The following is a 22,816-nucleotide window of genomic DNA, read 5'->3' as shown; positions in this document are numbered from 1 at the left end:
ATACTTTTTCTATTTCATAAAGAGTGTCATTTTGATACATTGCACACAAATTAAGAAAAACTTGAATATACATATATATATGAATAATTTATCATTTAAATTTAATGAAAAAAGTTTTGGGTTAAAGGTAAATTAGAAAAGTTGATATTAAAAATCACATTGGAACGTCTAATGTACGGGCTGATTGTCTTGCCCGCTCTTCGAGATTGTTAGTTTCTGCATCTACCTTTGTAAACTCTTTCCCTCCAGTTTGGGCAACCAACCTTGGAGTATATATATTTGTATAGTTGTACATTTTAAAAAATACAAATTAAATATTAGTTATTAATATAGTTAATCTACAAAATAAATAACATTTTATTTTTATTAAAAAATAGCCCCGTGGTGTAACGTGGGTGAATATCTAGTGCTAAATAAATAAATGACAATAGATCATAGAACAAATTGTTTAACCTGTGCCAACAAAAAAAAAAAAAAGCAAAGTAAAAGGAAAAGAAAAAGGAACAAAAAAAAAAGAAAAGAAAGGAGCGTAGAAAAAAATAAAAAGCTCCAAAACCAAAAATATACTATTAAAAAGAAAAAAATCTCTCTCTCTACCAAAAAAATGCCATTTTCATTTCTCTTTTCTTCTTCCTTTCCAAGAAAAAAAAAGAGAAAGATTAAACCCATTTCCAAAAAGCTCACCTTCTCTTCTCTTTCTTCTTCCTTTCTCTATATATAAATCCTTTACTTCTCCATATCCGTTGACAAAGCCAAACTCTTTACTCTCTCTCTCTTTCACCATTACTCTAATCTCTCTCTCTCTCTCTCTCTCTCTCAATGGAAGCTCTAAGCTTTATGAAGTTCTGGTTAACCAACAACAACACAACCATCAAACCCCGCCGTGAAACCAAAATCTCAGAATGCGCCGTCGATTCCACCACCGCATCAGAAAGTCCCGAACTTGACCTCTGCGGCGAAGGAGACGACTCATTCTTCGAGCTCGAGATCTCTCTCTCCGATTTCAAAACAGAGAGACTCGAAACAACCACCACCACCACGTTCTCTGTTTCCAACAAAAGCAAAATCCTCCCTTTCGTCGACATCGCCACCACGAAACCGCAGCAGTCCCCGACCACTCTCCTTAAATCCGGCCAAAAGTTTCGAGCTTTCTCGTTTAAGAAGTCAACGACGACGATGACGAAGAAAGAAGAAAACAACAGAAGCCTCAACATGAGGTTCAGAACCGACGACGAAACAATGACGAGTTTCAGAAAAACGTCGAGCATTGCGAGGCTACAACAAACAGACGACACGACGTTCGACGGCTCTGTTTCCCCTGTTTCGTCTTCTTCTTCTTCGTCCAAGAGATTCTTCAGTCTCATAAAGCCTTTATACACTAAAACGACGAAGAAACAGAGCAGTAGCAGCGGTGTATCTTCCTCGATTACTTCTCCGACGTCTTCACCGGCGGGGAGGGAGAAACAGAGGAGTAATCTTCCATCGGGGATAAGGAGTGTGAGGAGACAGCTTGGGAAGAGCAGGTCAGCTTCTTCGGCGATCGGAGGGATGTCTCCGGCGAACAGAGTCGTCGATGAGTCTTTTCAAGTTCAACAAGATGGGATTCAAAGTGCGATTCTTCATTGCAAGAAGTCGTTTCATGGTTCCAGAGGTATGTTAAAAAAAAAACAGAGTATATTTTTATCTCTTTAATTTGATTATTTTAGTTAATAATTTTTTTCCTTTTTGGCTTTTTTCAGAATCTTTTTTGTTATCAAGATCGACTAGTGAATCTTCTTCACAAGAGAAACTGAGTACTTCGTCTTCTGAAGGTAAAACCAACAAAAAAAATTGTAATTTGGATGATTATATTATAAGGTTTAAGTGTGATTATGAAAAAAAAAATGCTAATTATAATTTTTGTTGTTTTGACAGATTCGTATTTGTTTTCAAGGATTGGAAGTGACACAATGTCGGAGAAATCAATGGATAGCTTGTGTTCGATTAAGGAACAACGGGAGAAGATTTGCGATTAAGGTTTAGTTTTGTAAAATATATATATGAAATTAGATTAATTTTGCAGGATTTTTGGTTCTTTTGTAAAATTAGTTTCAAAAATGAAGATGATGATGTTGATGATGATGACAAAAACAGATAAATCTAGTTGCAGAGTCTCAGATTAGTGAAGGGTGTTGTTTTATCTGCCTTTTGTATGTATAGTGATGTATCATTATGTGAATCCTGACACTTCAGAATTGAAAAAAATCTTATAGTATATGGTATATATATATATATTTATTACATATCTCTGTCGTCTTCGTTTGTCACACACCTCTCAATGTATTGTGTCATTTTTAAAACTTCTTGAATTCTCTCTTTACTAGAAACAAAAAAAAAAACATTAAGAATATATTTTCTAGTGAGGAAAATGTAGCTTTGAGCTTTTGATTAAGGAATGTTTAGAGAACGAGAACAGTAAAATGCGTTCAGTAAAAAATAATATGTTCTTAATGCCAATATTATAAAACCAAACGATACTGTAATTTTTGGCTTAACCATTGTACCACAATACTATATGAAACAAATAAAAATTATTGAATTCGTTTATGCAAAACATGATTTTAACAAGGGATTATGACAAGGAGTAAATGTATCAAATTGATGACTCTATAATCAAAGAAATAGCTGAAGTTATTTAATCCATTTTATTATTTTACGTAGCTGTTTAGTTTTGCCAACTACTGAAAGTGAACACCATCAAATTAGATTTACTTTGGTGTATTGATCATATCACTTTATTAGGATAGGAGCCTAGGAGGTGGGTAGTAGAAAAAAATTATGATATGTTTAGATCTGATATTAAATCTAATATCAAGTTATCAACTATATGAAAACTCAAGATTTATCAGAAATAAAATCAAAACTAAAGTAAACTTTTCAGATTGTATGCAATTTTCTTACCCTAGCGAAAATGTTAATAAAAATAAAAGTTTAAAAACTTTAAATATTTTGGAATTCTTTTCTCACTTTCGCATTTGGAAGTGACTTGACAGTCACTGCGTCCATTATTTTTTTTCTCATTTTCACTACTTTTCTTTCTGCTATTTCACTTTCCAAGAAAATATATACTCTTTCCGTTTCAAAATATACGATGTTTTAGTGAAAACATGTATATTAAAAAATAGTTATTTTTAAAAAATTTAACCACTCGTAAACAAATCTACATTATATAAAATATAAATTTAATCTAAAAGTTGTATAGAAAGTTGGAAACATCCTATATTATAAAATAAAAATACTTCTCTAAACATCTTTTATTATGAAACGGAGGAAGTACTATACATGACATCTGACCGTACTAATTCATCATCCTGACCTATTTTTATTTATTTATCTATGTGTATATATATATAGTAGTATCTATCAGCCTATCATATTGCTTTTAAAATTTTCAGATTCTCATTATTTCACATAATCTAATATTTTGAATCTATGTTCAAATTTATTTTGTCATCTACAAGGCTACAACCTCAAAAAAAAAAAAAAAAAAAAAAAAAAAAAAAAAAAAAAAAACCGGATTTAAAACACAATTTACTCTATATATATTCAAAATTTTGCTCCACTTGTAACTTGTAAGTTTCAGATTTTGGACGGAAATAATTGCCAGAGTCACCTAACAAAAGTTCAAAATTTTGCTCCACTTGTAACTTGTAATTTTGATCCCACCACAACAACCGACCAGAGTCACCTAACAAAAGTTCGAACACAAACATTAAAAAGAAGTTCAAAAATCGTAATTTCTACTTTCTTCTTCGAACGTAAACAAGAGAGTAAAAAATAGTTACCCAATTAATATGGGTGTAAAATAGAGAACATAAAACGACAACAATTTATGAGGTTTGACAAATGTGTCTAATTGCTAAACTTTTATAATTGAAAAAAAAAATTATCGAACAAAACCTTTAGCTCAACATAGTGACATTCGCAAAAGAATCACACACTCGTTTCGATATTTTTCCTAAATTATATGATTAACAATAATATACTGTATTAAAGTTACTCATTCAGAGAAAAACAACAAATAAAAATAGAATAGAATGGCCTTTATGTCTTTAACAGAGACCAGACCACGTGGTCTTCGAAACACAGGCTCAAAAGAAAAGTGCAAGAAAGCTCGCAGAGAAAGGAGTAGAGCCACGAGACAAGAGCCATCCGCTTTCTTACACGGAACTGAACAACCCGAACCGGTCAAAGTTAAAAAGACCGAGAAGGTCTTGAATCTTGATCAGATTTATATTTTCATACTAGCTAGTATATGAATTAATAAGTTTGTAACAATTTGGTGGATAATAAATGTAGATTTGAATATTCAAGAAAGAGTTATGACAGTTTGGTTTTTGGGTTGTGTGTGAGATAGGGAGAGAGATGCTTGTGGTGAAGTGAACACATCATTACACAAAAACATCTTTACGCGTTTCATAAATTGCTGCAACTTCTCTCCACTACAATATCAATATGGCGTTCGTTACAAGCTCTGACCATCGTGTCCTCTTCTTCTTCCACTCATATTATTAGTATTTTTTTTTCCTTTTCGCCTCGTTACTTTAATCTCATTTTTTTTGGGGGAGTGATTTTATACTTTTATCTTCGTTCAAGTTACAAGAAAACTCCCTTCATGTATATAGACCATACTAACTTGAGAAACATGTCAATAATTATTTACGTTAGTGTCAATTTAGTTTCTCTTTCATTTATTTAAACGTATGTTTATGTATTATCTTTTTCAAAAATAAGAGGACAGAGAGAGATGGTGCGAAAATGTTGACCTAAGAAGTAGCCCGACTGAAAAAGTATTGGGTCTAAAGTCTAGGTCGAGATGATAACCACTCAAATGAAAGTTTGACCTTACTTCTCTCTTGTGCTACTTTTTTCCTTTCCATCATATAAATTCATCCTCAATTTCGTATTGAGGGAAAAAAAGAACAATCAAGAAAGAAAGAAAGAGTATAGTGGAAAATTTTCAAATCCATTGTTCACATCATCTTTTGGGGTTCTCAAGTGTCTCTGATTGATAGACTAACCATAAAAATCAACTGATTCAGTTACCCGAAGAGACAATTCACTGATCTTCTCGACACAATAATAAAGCTAGCCCTGAATATATTACAAGTTCCCCTCTCGTTTATCTCTATTTTCCTTGAAATAATTCAAGACCAAAAAAGGAAAATTTAGTTTATAATAATTATTAAAAAAAAAATCAGTTCTATTCAAAAATGTACAATTGAAGCAGAAGCATAAGGATCCTATTCCTATCTACCACATTGATTATACAATAATTTTTGTTGAATATGTCTATATAATGTAGCCTTTAACTTAAGATTTTTTTCAATATATTGAAATATATGTTTAATATAAAATTTACAGAAACCTATAAATTATATGTAGACCATGTGCATAGTTCGTTTGATTCAGGTCAGCATAATAAATGGTACAGATAGTTAGAAAGAAAACATTTCAAATGAATAAACACAATAATAGTATATGGTTGAATGGCTTTAAGTATATAACTAACCCTTTAAATATGGTTGTTATATACATATGGCTAATAATAATCGAATTTAACAACCATCAATAATTTACTTTGAAAAATGAACAATTGTTATTCTTTTCTTTTTTTCTTTTTTAGCCTTCATAATAATGTATATATATTTTACCCAATTTTAACCGATGGTTTACCTAGCAAACCAAAAAAAAAATAAGTTAAGTTACCAACAAGGAAACTTATTTAACATATTTTTGTCTCCAACATAAAAAGATCAATAAGAGTCGATCGTGGGAATATATCAAGAAAAGGTGTACGTTTTAAAAAATACCATACAAACTATGATAACTATGATAACATCATGAAGGTATTCTTTTTGTAAACTCATGATGCTATTTATTAGTTGCTGTATTTGAATTTACCAAAATAGTTAAGTATTCAGTATTAATTGTTTTAATAGAGTCTCATTCTAGTACATGTTTGCAACATGTTCTTCAGTGTTCCAATATTGTCTACTCTGGCTGTTGGTCCATCTTAAAAATTAAATATGAAATTGAAAGAAGTTATAACAATAAGCTCATAAACAATGTATTGGTTTAAAAGTCTCTTTAGATGCCCTCCCAAAAACTAATTATATAAACCGAGTGAAAATCTATCACAACTTCAATCAACTAACAAAATATGCAGTACAGGACTAAATTTTTAATCAATTTTGACAAAAATGAGTGTATTTTTCTTTTCAAAACACCCTCAAGTGGTAAAACCTTTACGTGTTTTTCTCCTAAAATTTTATGTTAATTTTCTCGTTATTAGATGCCTTCTGATCATAGCTAAAAGCTAATTAGATAAACCGAGTAAAAATTTATAATTTCAATCAATACAATGAACAAAATATGCAGTACACATGACTTAAATTTTGATCAATTCTGGCAAAAAAAATGACTGTATTTTTCCTTTCAAAACACTGTCAAGTGGGTGAAACTTTTACACGTTTTTCTCTTAAAATTTATGTTAATTTTCTCATTATCACACTATTTTTTATTTGATACATTATTTTCAGATGATGTTTACATGATTCACATTATTCGTTAATTTATGTCACCAAAAAAATTAACCTTATTTAAAGTTTCACCAATTCTGAACAAGTTTTTAGTCATCTACATAATTAACAGTATAAAACTATAATAAATCACTAGAATACTATCATGTGTATGTATAACATCATGTCTACTTAACCAAAACACAAAAACTAGAGATTCTAAAGCCCTTGAATCTTGATGGTTTCATTTTAGTTTTTTTTACGTTTCCATTAAAATAAAATCGAAATTTGATAATGATTACAAAATTTAATATAAATACATTTTCACATTTTTTGGAATAATAGTTTTGCAGAATGAAACCTTTTTGTTGACTTTTACATACGTCTACAAATGGATGTTGCATAAAATGCATTATACAGTGATACTGATAGTCTAATAACACAAACAAACAACCGAGATCGAAATGTATATAGTAGACTTGAACTTAAAATTATATTTAATTACTCGTAGTTATAACACGAGTTTATATGTATTTTAGATGCTTCCGAAGTAATAGTGAGCAGCATATAAACAAATTCAATGCGTGCAATGGATCAGTCTCATAACATTCTGTGCAGAATCATGATACAAGATCCGCTCAGAACTCAAAAAAAAAAAAAAAAAAAACTAACACATGATTTCTTCTTTGTTCTAGTAAAATGTACATTTTAATTTGTCAAAACAATAATCATCACCATCATGTCAATTAATACAGAAATAAATAATGAACACTGTCAATATCATGTCGAAAACATCCACCTCATAAGGAAGCAAGGAGCAATCGACGCCGGTGAACCATACACGTGGCCAAGGGTCAAGATTCCCACAAGAGGAAGAATACGTTGCAGTTTTGCACCTTAGAATCGACACGACACCGTTTACTACTACATAGAACAAAAAGGAACTTCTATAAATCTTGTTTAGTTTTGAGTTTTTAGTTTTCATTAAGACTTTTGAAGTAGATTTTGTTGTCCCCTCTTCTTAGATTCTTCTTTAGATGCTAAAGTAGGACCAATATGTCTCCGACCAATTTAGCTTATTAACGTTTTCAACTCTATTTGTCCCGCAAAAAATGTCAATCTGTCTGTTTATGTATAAACACAATGGCCTAATCATCATATACTGTGTTTATAGATGATCTGTACTTAGACATATATTTGATCGATAGTTATGATTAATTAAAGAAGATGGTAGTTTGAGTTGAGGTTCTTTTACATTACTCGAGGTCCCTATGCTTATCATGGGATTTTGAATGCATTGCATGTGACTATGTGTGATTAATAAGAGCATATTTTATTATATCTAATCACGGACTAATTTGATATAAGAGGAATAAGTGTAATAAACCCATTTTAATTACTGTTTTAATATCCTCTTTGATCGATATTTTAAAGATAAAAAACTGTGGGGAACGAATGAGTCGCAATGCATATTGCATGTATGACTTCATGAATCATGAGCTTCTCAACAAAAAGATGTTTGAGGTTGTGAGACGTTACCATATGTAAACTTGACTTCAGATATACACGTACGCACTCACCTTTAGATTATTTTTTTACAGAACGTTCAAAGGATAATAAGCTCTAAGATTTGTGTTTTATTAGTTTTGGATTCTTTAGGTCTCGGTGATTAAAAACACATATTTATGTCCATCTATATAAAAAAAATGCTTGTCAAAATGTCCATAATGTAAGTGCAATGCTAGAGTCATGACTTCAACTCATGGCGAGTGTACTGCTAATTGCTTAATGTGTGTGTTGAAAAGTAATATGTAGTAATTCATACTTTAGCAGAAACAATTGACAAACAAAAATAAGTTGAACTATGAATATATATAATTAGATTACTACGAATAATAAATTTATGAAATCATTCATTTGGAATCATATGTCCATGGAAATCGGAGATTGCAAAGTAGAAATGAATAATACTTCATTATAAAATAAAATAAAACTAATCGAACCATGTTCAAGGAAACCTCGGAGGTTGCAGTTATAAATGAATCATATAATTCATACAATAAATAAACTAAGAAAGTTGATGTTTGGCGTTTGTCTCCTTACAACGAAACATCATCTTTGTCAACGATACATCATAGTCTATAATTCTATACTATGATTATTTCGATAAGTGATCTCGTCCATCCAAATTTTGTTTTCGTTTATTTATTTACGGGCGATAAATAGGTTTCAGAAAGCCCATTATGTATAGGCCCAAGTACAAAATTATAGCTTTATTTTTCCGCCCTATATTCTCCATTTATTGCAGAAATGCCTTAACATCATACAAAACAGTCCTCGATGAAGTAATAGACAAATTCTCAAGTCAGAAACTCAATTACGCATCTAATCGCATTCTTCAAAACCTTTTCTCTTCTTTAAGGCTAGTGTTTCTGTGTTGATACGAAGGTTCTTGTAAAATTAACAATTTTAGTGGAAAATCAAGTTTCAAACGGGGTATATGATATATCATTTAGAAGAAAACATTATAAGTAAAGTTGTTTGAAGAAAAAAGCTATAAAAGGTGATTTATTATGAACATGTAGCTAAATATAACAACGTTAATTAACGACAAACGAGTTAAATGATAATAAAATAAAATCTCTACTGTCTTACTGTATCATTGTCTAAATATTTTTTTTTCCATTTTAAAACATAAAAAATGTATTATAAACCATTAATTAATCTATATAAGAAAACTTAATCAAAAACAAGTAGTAAACCCAAGCTGAAGTCTAATTGTTCCAAACCAAATTATGAAATATCTCTTCTCTTGAATAGGGTAAATAGATAAAACTGAAACATTTAGGTTGATTTGGGACATAAAAACTAGTACGAGGGGATGTCTTTAAGTATTATAGTTTTCCAACCTGGATCCGAATAATATAAACCCAGGTGGTTCTATGACCAACGGGAATATAAATGAATGGGAAAATAACACCCACACCCACTTTCTCCTAAAGTATTGACACTTACACGCACTTTTTACTATCCCTATACTTTTTTTATGTCAAATTACAACTTACACCTTCTAACTAAACTAACCTTCTCTTTCTACTTTTTTTTCCTTCTCATCTCTCTCTCTAACTTTTCTCTTTCTTTTCTAATATTTTTTTTGACATTTATTTTTCATTTTCATTACTAAATTTTAAGTTTAGTAACTTTAGTTGGTGATAAACATACTAAATTTTAAGTTTAGTAACTTTAGTTGTTGACAAACAAAAAAAAGTTAACCTTATACCCTAAATATTAAATCCTAACACCACATAGACACTAAATCCATATAAGCCCAAAAACGTAAACCTTATACCCTAAATCTTAAATCCTAAACCCTAAACCATATACCTTGAACCCTAAATCCTAAACCATGAATTAAAAATATAGACACATCATCCACATACCTAAACCTAAACTTTTAACCTTAACCCCTAAATCCTACACCTTGAACCTTAGACAATACAACTTGAACTCAAAACATAGACATTGAATCTATATACCATCTAAAGTCTAAACCCTAAACTATGGTGATGTTTGAACATGCAACAAACTTGTCAATAAATTTCATCTGGATTGCTTGTCCACGTGGTCAGAGTTTGGTGGATAGGCTTAGAGATTAATAATGACCATGTTTGTTGTGTAGTATGCTTCTAGTGACACTTCTAAGTTCTAATATCTCTAATTCTAGCTTAAAAATAGTACAAAAATATTTGGCTAAAAGACATCTAAGTGGCTAAACTATAGTGATGTTTGAACATGCAACAAACTTGTCAATAAATTTCATCTGGATTGCTTGTCCATGTGGTCAGAATTTGGTGGATAGGCTTTGAGATTAATAATGACCATGTTTATTGTGTAGTATGCTTCTAGTGACACTTCTAAGTTCTAATATACCTACTTCTAGCTGAAAAATAGTACAAAAACATTTAGCTAAAAGAAATCTATGTGGCTAATTTATCTTGGACAAATTTCTGTTCATGTAAAGAATGAGCAAGATATTATAAGATAAGTATCCATAACTACTAATCCACATGATTGATATTCAATGTTCTAAATAAATCAATGTTGTTAATTTTTATTTTGTTTATTAACCACTTATAAGTGTATATGTTTCTGGACCAACACAAAATATGAAGCAAGGAGTTCATGGTGTCTATGGATTTAATTGTGTGGATGTTGTATGATGATTCTTTGGTCTGTCTACATTGGTATCCACAAAAAAATATCCACATGATCACATCCATAGCCACCATTCAACTGCTATTCTTCAGCTTAATGTCTAGATATGCTTTGTAAATCCATGGAGACCTATCCACAGTTTTTCTATCCACTAAACTTTGTTTTTTTTTTTTAAAAATGAATAGTTTTGGTTTTAGGTTTAAGGGTTTATGTTCTAGGATTTAAAATTTAGAATTAAAGGGTTTTGTACTTATTTAGTCTATGTTGTGTTATGGATAATATGCTATGGATAAAGATCTAACCAAATTTATGTATGTATATTTTGTATGAATAAACACAAGTAACTATCTATTAACAATACTGCAATTGATTATCCACTTATAATTGAACAAATGTTCAACGACTGATGGATACTGTATAATCTAAAAATTCATAAAAAATATAGCAATATGTATCTTAAAATGTAGAAAATATATAATCATAACATATTTTATATAAATAAATAGAAAATTTGTTTTATGATAACAAATAAATATATTTTACTTTGTTAAAGTGTTAACAACAAAAAAGAAAAGAAAAAGAGAGAAAAGAAGGAGAGAAAGAGAGGTAAGTTGTTAGTAAAGACAAAAATGTAAAAGGAAAATGGACACATAAGCAAAAAATTTGGGAAAGTATACCATGAATGGAAAGTGGATTTTTGTGACAGAACTCACACCCAAAGTGGATTTTGGGGGTTTTCATCACATTTTCCGTAAATGAATTTTAGAAAGCCCATCATGTTTAAGGCCTAAGTAAAATTTCTATCTTGTTTTGTATTTCTATATTTTATTTCTCGTACGCTTTAAGGTTTACCTAGTAGGCTAGTAGTATATTTTAAAGATCGGTAATTAGAAAAACATAACGACAAGCTTATATCAAAATCGTCACTATCTAATTATTACAGATTTTGAGTGTGATTTTAAAAAATTGTAAGTGAACGGTAAAAAAAAAATAATAATGTGAATGGTGCACATTTACTAGTTCAAAATACACGTTCATTACTTTGTCCAATAACACGCTATTTTACACAATATCACATTGTTATGCACTAAAGTCTAAACCACACAATTTTGCCTGAATACATAAGGATCGTTTGGTTTTGAAAATGTCTTTTCATTTTATCTAGTTAAAATAGCCGTATGTTAAAATGTTTTTAACAAAATATTCAGAAGTGCGAGCCAAACTAAGACAGGAGTTCACGGATTGTAAAAACAAATAATAGAGGAGAAATGTTGTGATAGAAAATAGTAGGCCCGTGACCTTATTACAATCCATTCTCCTTTGTATTTTTCTTATACTATAGGTTTCCACATCATTAATCTCTGTATACACACATGCATATATATATATATATATATATATATATATATATACTACTCATACTTATTAATGGTATTTATGGTTGCTAGCATATGATATGAGTATATATGAAAAATATAGTGTTACTTAAATTCTTTTGTCCACATGTTTTTAACTTTTTAACTCGTTCTTGGCTTTATTCATACTTGTCGATTCTTTGGATATATCGCTTAAATTTCTATATGGTTAACAACTTAACATTGCAGCCAACTTGAGGGGTTAAGTTTTCTGAAGAGTACTGAAAGACCGACCACACACGAACTTTATAAGTTTTTAAAATTTTGATATAAGAAAAAAAGGCTCCCATGCATATATGAATTATGAAACTTAATATTCATAATTGCATATACATCTAAGAAGCATAAACACAAAAGAATGCAAGAATCCAAAACTGTACTTCCAGGAAAAAAAGAATAGCAAACAGTTTAAAGAAAAGAGAAAATAACCTAAAAATGTAAAGTCTTTTTGGCTTACAACATTAAACTCCAAAATACATCATCACAAGACCATATATAAAAAACATATTATAAAAAATCTAATTCACTACACTACTCTTTCATCAACTTCTTAACATTTACAAGTTTACACCATATGGAAAACTCTACGCTGCCTCCGCCGGAAACGGCGGCCTACACACTAACTACCTCTTCAATCTCCTACACCAAACCCAAAACCTCTTTCTCTCCCCTAAGCTTCCCGGCGACTGAGCCACCCTCCTTTATCCTCCGCAACATTACTCTCACCGCTCATCCCACAGAGATCCTCGCCGTCGTTGGTCCTTCCGGCGCCGGAAAATCAACTCTCCTCGATATTCTCGCCTCTAAAACCTCCCCAACCTCCGGCTCAATCCTCCTTAACTCCATTCCCATTAACCCTTCTTCTTATCGCAAAATCTCTTCTTATGTTCCTCAACACGACTCGTTCTTCCCACTCCTCACCGTCTCTGAAACCTTCTCCTTCGCCGCTCGTCTCTTGCTTCCAAACCCATCAAAAGTCTCTGAAACCGTAACCTCTCTTCTCTCGGAACTCAACCTAACACATCTTTCAGACACAAGACTCGCTCAGGGCTTATCCGGGGGCGAAAGAAGAAGAGTCTCTATAGGTTTAAGCCTCCTTCATGACCCTTGCTTTCTCCTCCTCGATGAACCCACTTCCGGTTTAGATAGTAAATCCGCTTTCGACGTCATTCACATTCTCAAATCCATTGCTGTTTCAAGACAACGGACCGTGATCTTGTCCATTCACCAACCTAGCTTCAAGATTCTTTCTATCATCGATCGCTTGTTACTTCTTTCGAAAGGAACTGTTGCATACCATGGAAGGCTTGACTCCCTCGAAGATACCTTACTCTCCAAGGGATTCACCGTCCCTCCGCAGCTCAATTCTCTCGAATACGCCATGGAGATACTTCAAGAACTCCGAGAATCCAACGAAAACACCGACGTCATCGCTCTTCCTTTAACTCAAAACCGGAAACAGAGAGAAAAACAGAGTATTGTTCGATATAGAACATCAAGAATCACCGAGATTAGCCTTCTCTCTAGAAGATTCTGGAAGATCATATACCGGACAAGACAGCTACTTCTAACCAATGCATTAGAAGCCCTTGTAGTTGGTCTTGTCCTAGGAACCATCTACATCAACATCGGAATCGGTAAAGAAGGAATCGAGAAAAGATTTGGCATGTTCGCTTTCACGCTCACTTTTCTCCTCTCTTCAACAACCGAAACCCTCCCGATCTTCATCAACGAGCGTCCGATTCTTCTCAGAGAGACTTCGAGTGGTGTTTACAGACTCTCCTCTCACATTCTCGCCAACACACTCGTTTTCTTGCCGTATTTGTTCGTTATCTCAATCATTTACTCTGTTTCGGTCTATTTCCTCATTGGTCTCTGCCCCACGTGGCAAGCTTTTGGGTACTTTGTTCTCGTGATATGGATCATTCTGCTAATGGCGAACTCTTTTGTTCTCTTCTTGAGCTCTCTTGCCCCAAATTACATTGCGGGGACCTCTCTCGTGACGATTCTTCTAGCGGCTTTCTTCTTGTTCTCCGGTTACTTCATTTCCAAGGAAAGTCTACCAAAGTACTGGCTTTTCATGTACTTCTTCTCAATGTATAAGTATGCATTGGATGCACTTCTGATAAACGAGTACTCGTGCTTGGACACAAAGTGTTTGGTCTGGTTGGAGGAAGCTCAAACGAAGATCTGCGTGGTGACTGGAGGTGACGTGTTGAATAAGAAAGGGCTTCATGAAAAACAGAGGTGGTTTAATGTTTATGTTTTGTTAGGGTTCTTCGTACTTTATCGTGTGATGTGTTTTCTTGTTCTCCTTAGAAGGGTATCAGGTTCCAAGAGATAACATTTTTTTTTTCTTAATTACATTTTTCTTTTCTTCATACTGATCAATCTAAGTTAACAAAAATATCTCGGTATCGATCATTGATCTCTTAAAACTATTATAAGATCTTTCGTAGACGTTCGAATTCAGGATCAATTATTCAACACATTCCTCTTTTTTTCACTTTTCAATGGCAACCAAGTGTTTGCTATGTGGAGACATGTCACATACGATAGAGGAGATGTCATATTCAACGTTTTGTAGACATGTCCGATTGCATTATTTTTTTCTAAATAGTCTTTAAAAAAGATCTTGGCCGTCGAGTTTTCACTTATAATTTATGTATGTACATGAACATCACATCACATTTTGGATCCAGAAGGTGAAATTTTGTTATTGTAAAGGGGAAAAACGTCAATAGTATGATGTGGACACGGTTCATTCTCTCTATCACAAAAAGAAACGAAATAAGTACCATAGCTAGGTCCATTGATCGACCCACCAACACTAGTTTGATTACTAGTTCGAAATAAAGTTGTGGTTGTAATGAAAAGGAAATATACATATTTTTTCTCAAGGTATGTTAATAGGTTGTCACTAGATATAATTTATATATATGGAGACTGAAATTTGAAAACCATGGGCTAATTACTCGTTTACGAAAACTAAGTAACCAGATGAAACAGTATATATACACTTTTCCTTATAGAGAAATTAAATCAACTCAATATTTTTTTTCAAAAATATGTGCTGAAGCTAAGATTTAGGTGGGGACTAGGTGAAAAAATAGATCATACAAGAGTCACTTTGGTTTACTTGTAGCTTGGAGACAAAACTGTGGTCTTCACGGGTCTCCATCTTCTTAATTTATATATAAACTCGAATTTTGATGTGAACGAAATATGTTATTCTAAAAGCAAAGATTTTTCATTTTGGTCACGTTGCCATCCCAAAAATGAAATGCTGCCTTGTCCTTGTTTGTTTCCTTGAAATTTAGTTCCAAGTGGAAGAGCAGTCATGAGTACAATGTACATGCAAACATTGATATATCATATATATACACACACAGACTCATGCATATAAATATCACAAATTGTGTTCACGGACTTGTTCGTTTGTCTACTCGCCCGTGAACGCCTTTCCCCTAAAATCCCATTGTTACCAAACAATATTTTGTTTGTCGTTATTGTTTGATTTCCGTTAACGAGTTTTTTTTTTTTTTTTTTTCCGTTAACGAGTTTTGGATGACTTTACTAGGTCAATTAAAAAATATAACACGAATCGAAACATGGTTAATTAGTTTAACCCGTTAAATATGGATGTTATTTTTTGTGTTTTACACTTTTACTCAAATCCGTTTTTTTGTTTGTTGTGAATTTTTTTTTTTTGTCACGTGACTATAATGTACTTTTAAAAAAGGTGAATTAACTAGGTAGCCAAAATTGAAAATATATTGAAGAATATAACACGCTAATTCTTAATATTAGGTGACTAACCAAAAGGCAAAGAGAAATTACTATAATACTCCCAGTTAGTTGGAAGTGGGTGACTGGAGGTGGGTATGTAGCCGGAGATTGGTGGCCAGAAGATGGTGGTCGGAGGTGGTAGCCGGAAGTGGGTGGTGGACAGTGTCTGATAGTAATAAGGATGGTGGTGATAAAGATGATGATGGTAACGATGAAGTTGTCAATAATACATTAAATACACCCTATATATATATATAAACTTTTGATGGTTATAATGGTTAGCAGATTAAATATAATTTTTTTTTTTATGTTACTTAGCCAATTTCCCTTTTAAAAACTCTTTTGTGGTTCATTCAAAGTTAAAACTCTAAATCAATTTTTCTTTCTCTTCTACTTTTAAATTGCTAAAGCTAGCCAATAGTAACCATTTTACATAAATATTAATTTTTTTTAATGAATTAGTTAAGGGCATGCAATTTTCATCAATATCACTAAAATGAGTTTTTTTTTCCAAAAATACCATCTTTAGTGTTTTTTTTCATAAATTTGTCAATCACACAATTAAGAAAACATTAGGTTAACAATTATAAGTTGTATGATAGTGTTGCAATAATGCAATGTTTTAAAATATAGTGTTTTTTCTTAGGCATAACTTTTTTTTTTGTCGACATTTATGCATAATACTAGGTTTGACCTCGTGGTACACCACGAGGCAATTTTTTTTTTTTAAACTTTTGAATATATTATAAATAGATCAAGTTTCTTTGAGTTTTAATATAAATGTTACGTTGTTATATATGTATGTGTTCTCACAGTAATTAATAAAAATGTTAAGATAGATATTCATTATATATTAAAATAATTCAAATGTGAAATAATCTATATCCAAATATATTTGTTTGGGTACAAAAATTCTAAAACAATTTTTAAAATATATATCCGTTTATAAAAATTCAAATCACATCATATGCTAAAAAAATCTAAAATTTTATTAACTTAATGTATTAAATAGTAATTTAAATAATTAAATATAAGATTAAATAAAAGTGAAAAGAGAATTAAATTTTAATATAACATATTGCTTTAAATTAGGTAGATAGGTTTTAGGAAATTAATATTATCAAATAAAGAAATCATTGTGTTTGATTGTAAGGATTGTAGAGAATTTGGTTGGTATTTGTTTGGATACAAAGATAAGAAATGATGACACCAAAATGTACTAAAAAATGGTAAAATAGATTTTTAAATATACTTATTTTATGTATACGTATTTCATATTTGAGTACTTGTGAGCTTTGTTGTTTCCCTCCAAACTAAATCAGTTTGTTTTAAGGGCAAATCTCAACAGCGATGTGAAAATTTTAAAGTTTCGACCTTTTCTTCGTCTTCAAAGCTTGATGCGAACAGAGAATGACGAACAAAGTAGCAGCAGCAGCTTCATCATTTCTCTCACGCAATAACGAATTGGGTAATCTTCAACAATTATGTATTCGGATACTCTCCTTTTGCGAATCGAATTCATCTCGCATTGGTTTACACATCCACTGCCCTGTAATCAAGTTCGGTCTTTTAAACAATCTCGACTTATGCAACAATCTTTTGGGTCTTTACTTGAAATCCGATGGTATATGGGATGCACGTAAACTGTTCGATGAAATGCCGCAGAGAACTGTTTTTGCATGGGCAGTTGTGATCTCTGCGTATACTAAGAGCAAAGAGTTCGTGTCAGCGGTTTCGTTGTTTGGGGAAATGATGGCTTCGGGAACAAACCCGAATGAATTCACGTTTTCTTCTCTGATAAGATCTTGTGCTGGTTTGAGAGATCTCAGTTATGGAGTTCGTGTTCATGGTTCTGTTATAAAGACAGGGTTTTTGGGAAACTCTGTTATAGGAAGCAGCTTGACTGATTTGTATTCTAAGTGTGGGCAATTTAAGGAAGCTCGTGAACTGTTTAGTTCTCTTCAGAACGCGGATACTATCTCTTGGACTATGATGATATCTTCTTTAGTTGAAGCTCGTAAATGGAGAGAAGCGTTGCAGTTGTACTCTGACATGATTAAAGTTGGTGTTTCTCCTAATGAGTTTACCTTTGTTAAGCTTTTAGGTGCCTCTTCCTTTCTCGGTTTGGAGTTTGGTAAAATGATTCATAGCAACATAATCGTTTGGGGAGTTCCGCTGAATGTGGTATTGAAGACTTCCCTTGTTGATTTCTACTCGAGGTTCTCTATAATGGAAGATTCTTTGAGGGTTTTGAATTCGACTGGAGAACAGGATGTGTTTCTTTGGACGTCTGTGGTATCAGGGTTTGTAAGAAACTTGAGAGCCAAAGAAGCTATTGGTACGTTTCTTCAGATGCGAGATTTGGGTTTGCAGCCCAATAACTTCACATACTCTGCAATATTGAGCTTGTGTTCATCTGTCCGGTCGCTAGATTTAGGCAAGCAGATTCACTCACAAATGATTAAGGTTGGCTTGGAGGACAACACTGATGTCGGAAATGCACTTGTAGATATGTATATGAAGTGCTCAGCATCAGAAGTAGAAGCTTTGGGAGTCTTCGCAGCAATGATCTCACCAAACGTCATCTCTTGGACAACATTAATCTTAGGTCTTGTTGATCACGGGTTTGAGAAAGATTGTTTTGGACTGTTGATGGAGATGGTAGCACAAGGGGTGGAACCTAATGGTGTTACTCTATCTGGTGTTCTCCGAGCCTGCAGCAAATTGAAGTCTATAAGACAGGTATTAGAGATCCATGGATATCTACTCAGAAGACACGTAGATGGTGGAATAAGAGTAGGGAATTCACTCGTTGATGCATATGCCAGCTTGAATAAGGTGGATTATGCCTGGAAAGCGACTTGGCTGATGGACAGGAGGGATGATATCACTTACACGAGCTTGATAACGAGGTTTAATGAGTTGGGAAAGTACGAAATGGCATTAAGTGTCATCAGTCATATGCTTGCAGATGGAATCAGAATGGATCCGGTTAGCTTAACCGGGTTTCTCTCAGCGTCAGCCAACTTGGGCGCTTTTGAAACTGGGAAACATCTTCACTGTTACTCAGAAAAATCCGGGTTTTCTAGCTCGGTTTCGGTTTCAAATAGTCTTGTTGACATGTACGGTAAATGTGGTCTCTTGGAAGATGCAAAGAAAGTTTTCGAAGAAATAGCTATGCCTGATGTGGTTTCATGGAATGGGATGGTATCTGCTTTGGCATCAAACGGTTGTATTTCATCTGCTCTATCTGCATTTGAAGATATGAGGATGAAAGGATTCGAGCCCGATTCAGTAACGTTCGTGATATTGCTCTCTGCTTGTAGTCAGGGAAGATTAACAGAGATGGGACTTGAGTATTTCCAATCAATGAAGGATACTTATAACATTGAGGCACAGATAGAGCACTATGTTCATTTGGTTGGTATCTTAGGTCGTGCTGGACGGCTAGAGGAAGCAACAGGAGTTCTAGAGACAATGCAGTTAAAACCAAATGCTATGATCGTCAAAACATTGTTAAGAGCTTGTAGATACCATGGGAATCTGTCTTTAGGAGAAGATATGGCTAACAAAGGCTTAACACTTGCACCATATGATCCAGCATTCTACATTCTTTTGGCTGACCTATACGACGAATCTGGAAAACCAGAGTTGGCCCAAAAGACTAGAAATTTGATGAGTGAGAAGGGTTTGGGTAAGAAGCTAAGCCAAAGCTCTGTGGAAGTTCAAGGAAAAGTTCACAGCTTTGTCAGTGAAGATGTTACTACAACGGTAAAAACGAGTGGGATTTATGCAGAGATAGAATCGATAAAGGAAGAGATCAAAAGGTTTGGTTCTCCATACCGAGGTAATGAAAACGCAAGCTTTCACAGTGCAAAACAAGCTGTTGTATATGGTTTTATCTATGCATCACCACAAGCCCCGGTTCATGTTGTTAAGAACAAAATCCTGTGTAAGGACTGCCATGATTTTGTCTCTATCTTGACCCGATTAGTCGATAAGAAAATAACTGTAAGAGATGGTAATCAGGTACATATCTTTAAGAATGGGGAATGTTCTTGCAAAAGGGAAGAAACAACATTTGTATTATTATCATAGGTTTTTAATAAGAATGATAAAACATTTGTGAAACGAGTACAACATTGTTATAGTTTTGAAAGTTATTAAGCAATTTATTCAGAGGCTGACCACCAATTCGGGAACAACTCTAGCCAAAAAAGCAACAAACACACAATTTGTAAAACTGGAAGTTACTCCTTCAACTGCGGGTCGCTGGAGATAGTAGCAGCTGGGATTTCTGTTTTGGATTCCGAAAGTAGACCTTCAAGCGTTTTGTAGAACTCTGCAGGCAGAGGACCAGGTCGGTGCTGAGGAACGTGCTTTGGAATCGGTGCATCGTTTTCAATTACTTCACACTCATAGTCATCTGGAACACCCCAAGGGTCCCATTCTGCAAATGCAAACATATTGTCTTAGGAGCCCATGGTGAACAAAGTATCGTAAATGGGCAATAAACAAACCAAAATATAGAACGTTGCAAGTCTGCTCTGTAGCAGCATATTACAACCAAAGAATGTTACAAGGCTCAAACAATAGCTACTTCTATAAAAGACAATAACATTTCATAAAACCAAGAAATAAGATCACTGAAAGAGAGCTTTCACAGGCACTATCACTAATGTATATATAACTGCAAAGCAAGAACACTAATACATGCCACACACCTATGTATCATTTGAAGCAAAAACCGTACCAAGCTTTCTTTCACCCATACGCCAGAGTTAGCAAATAATACAAAAAGCTCGACTTTTGCATTCCGTTACTTGCATTTCAGTTTCAGCTAGAAATTTCAATAAACCTTTACATCATAGAGACTCACCAATGCAATGCTCAGTGTTCAGATTCTGCTAACCTATTGCCCCATCCACAAAGCCTCAAAAAATTAAGATTCTCATTTTTCCAAACCCATTTCTTGAAACAAATCAATCTATAGTCCTAACTGTTCATAATTTGTTCCCTAACTAGCTATGCACAGTAAAATCAAATCCCAAATGTTTCATTATACATCACTACCGACCTAACAAGGTAACCTCAGTGATTCATCCACAAAACCGAATCAAAAATATCAAATCAATCATAGAGTCGAAGAGGGAACGAACCAATCATTTTCCCAATGAGAGTGAGCTCATCGCGTGCCTCTTCGATAAGCTCTTCAACCTGACCACAACCAAGCCGTTTCTCAATCACCTCCCAATCTTCTTCTTCCTTGCATACACTGAGACGGTGGCGCGTGAACGCTTCCACAGATTTACGGTATCCTTCATCCTCCGGCACGGCTTGGATCTCCTTTAGGGTTTTGCTATAGAGATCGATCAACACCGCTCTCGCGTTCGGAACAACGTCAAGCCCAACGATCCCCGTCGTCTCCTTCATTTTAGCCAATAATGGCCGTCCGATTGCCCGTAGAAACATCTCAACCGTTGGATCGCTCCTCCTCTCACTCCTCAGCTCCGGCGAAATCTCAGATATGTTTGTTGGTTGTTTTGTTTACAGTGCCAACTCTCACTTTTTCAGATCGAGAAGAAAACGAAAGAAGCTATGGGCCTATGTTTAGTTAAATGGGCCTGTTATACTAATAGGCATATGACTGGGCTTTTGTGTTCATCGCATATTCGCATCATTAAGCATATTTATTAATCTTATCTTGCTTTTTTTTAAACATCCTAATAATTAATTCGAGTTCAATTGTGAATCTGTGATTATTCATATTTTAAAAATCTAGTGTTTTTTTATATTCGTGAGTTGGGGACCATAGACAATATGGCCAACTCTTACGTTAGATATTTTTAAAAAAGGAAACCCTTTTTTCCCCTCTCAATTTGTATCGATTTTTTTTGGTTACATTAAATGCTTGTTCACTAAAGTAATAAGATAACACTTCCAAAAAAAAAAAAATTAGTAATTAGTATAAGATAAGATGAGAGGTAACAACAACTTGCATGCCCATCTTTCGTCATATAAGAATCTGGACAGACCAATACTATTTTTTTTAAAAAAAATCGTAATTTCGTAATAGGCTTATTCTATTAAAATGATATCATAAACGACCCTACTTTAGTTAATTCTAGAGACGTTTAATTGCAGGATTTTTCTAATACGAACAAATAAGGAAATAAAATATGTTTGACCGACGCTACGGATTACGACAAAAATAACATATTGTAGTATTTTGATAGTAATAAAAAAAAGGTTGACCATTTAATAGAAGCCAAAGCACAAGGCACCACAAGTGGGACTAAAGACGCCAGATTTAGGGTCTTGTCTCGTGATATTAAAAACCGGAGTCTTTTAGTTCCCGGTCTGAACCGAATTAACTGTCGTCTAGCTAGCTAGCTTGCCACATGATTATTTTATTTCTCAATTATTACACTAAACCGATGTTTTAATTATATAATTATTATCGTCATTAATTGATACGAATTTTTTTAACATTGTTCTCACTTCTCACTGCCAACTTTATTATTTTAGGCACATTAATTAAAGTAGCTGTAAAAAAAAAAGGTTTAGATTTAAACCTATATTTTGTTTGTTTCAGTATTTACCTTTTGTTTTTGTCAACCCATATTTTATTTTTATAAAATTAAAATATACTAGAGAGTTTGACAAAAATTTGTTGCTTTTTGGTATTCATAGTTTTCATCATTACTGATTTATAAGTTTGGGAGACAAGAAAAAGCTTTGGTATGTATATATGCAATATCACTTTGGACCATATTATTAATCAAAACTAATTTTCTAAATTTAGCTGTATTAGTCTAAACTCTAAACTAAACGAAG

At 33.1% G+C, this 22,816-nt stretch overlaps 3 protein-coding genes and 1 pseudogene across 4 annotated transcripts; 3 read left to right on the top strand and 1 right to left on the bottom strand.

The window, feature by feature from the left end:
* Positions 1 to 527: 527 nt before the first annotated feature.
* Positions 528 to 2,130, top strand: LOC104725800 (membrane-associated kinase regulator 5-like). The gene is made up of 3 exons (XM_010444530.2): positions 528 to 1,651; positions 1,740 to 1,811; positions 1,915 to 2,130. The coding sequence occupies exons 1-3, from the start codon at positions 820 to 822 to the stop codon at positions 2,013 to 2,015; spliced, it is 1,005 nt and encodes a 334-aa protein (XP_010442832.1). The 5' UTR covers positions 528 to 819; the 3' UTR covers positions 2,016 to 2,130.
* A 10,487-nt stretch (positions 2,131 to 12,617) lies between these two features.
* On the top strand, positions 12,618 to 14,597 carry LOC104725799 (ABC transporter G family member 8). Its single transcript, XM_010444529.3, has one exon. It carries the CDS (start codon positions 12,765 to 12,767, stop codon positions 14,532 to 14,534), a length of 1,770 nt encoding a protein of 589 aa, XP_010442831.1. The 5' UTR covers positions 12,618 to 12,764; the 3' UTR covers positions 14,535 to 14,597.
* A 2,593-nt stretch (positions 14,598 to 17,190) lies between these two features.
* LOC104725797 (pentatricopeptide repeat-containing protein At5g52850, chloroplastic pseudogene) lies at positions 17,191 to 20,110 on the top strand (annotated as a pseudogene). The gene has a single exon (XR_015572019.1). The product of XR_015572019.1 is annotated as a pentatricopeptide repeat-containing protein At5g52850, chloroplastic pseudogene (transcript).
* On the bottom strand, positions 20,046 to 21,605 carry LOC104725798 (putative NADH dehydrogenase [ubiquinone] 1 alpha subcomplex subunit 5, mitochondrial). Its single transcript, XM_010444528.3, has 2 exons — positions 21,139 to 21,605; positions 20,046 to 20,429 (listed from the first exon to the last, which is right to left on the bottom strand). The coding sequence occupies exons 1-2, from the start codon at positions 21,449 to 21,451 to the stop codon at positions 20,230 to 20,232; spliced, it is 513 nt and encodes a 170-aa protein (XP_010442830.1). The 5' UTR covers positions 21,452 to 21,605; the 3' UTR covers positions 20,046 to 20,229.
* Positions 21,606 to 22,816: the final 1,211 nt, after the last annotated feature.

The sequence above is a fragment of the Camelina sativa genome, chromosome 11, assembly GCF_030686135.1.
Source record: "Camelina sativa cultivar CO46 ecotype springtype chromosome 11, ASM3068613v1".
Lineage (NCBI taxonomy): Eukaryota > Viridiplantae > Streptophyta > Magnoliopsida > Brassicales > Brassicaceae > Camelina > Camelina sativa.
This window is presented reverse-complemented; position numbering and strand designations above follow the sequence as displayed.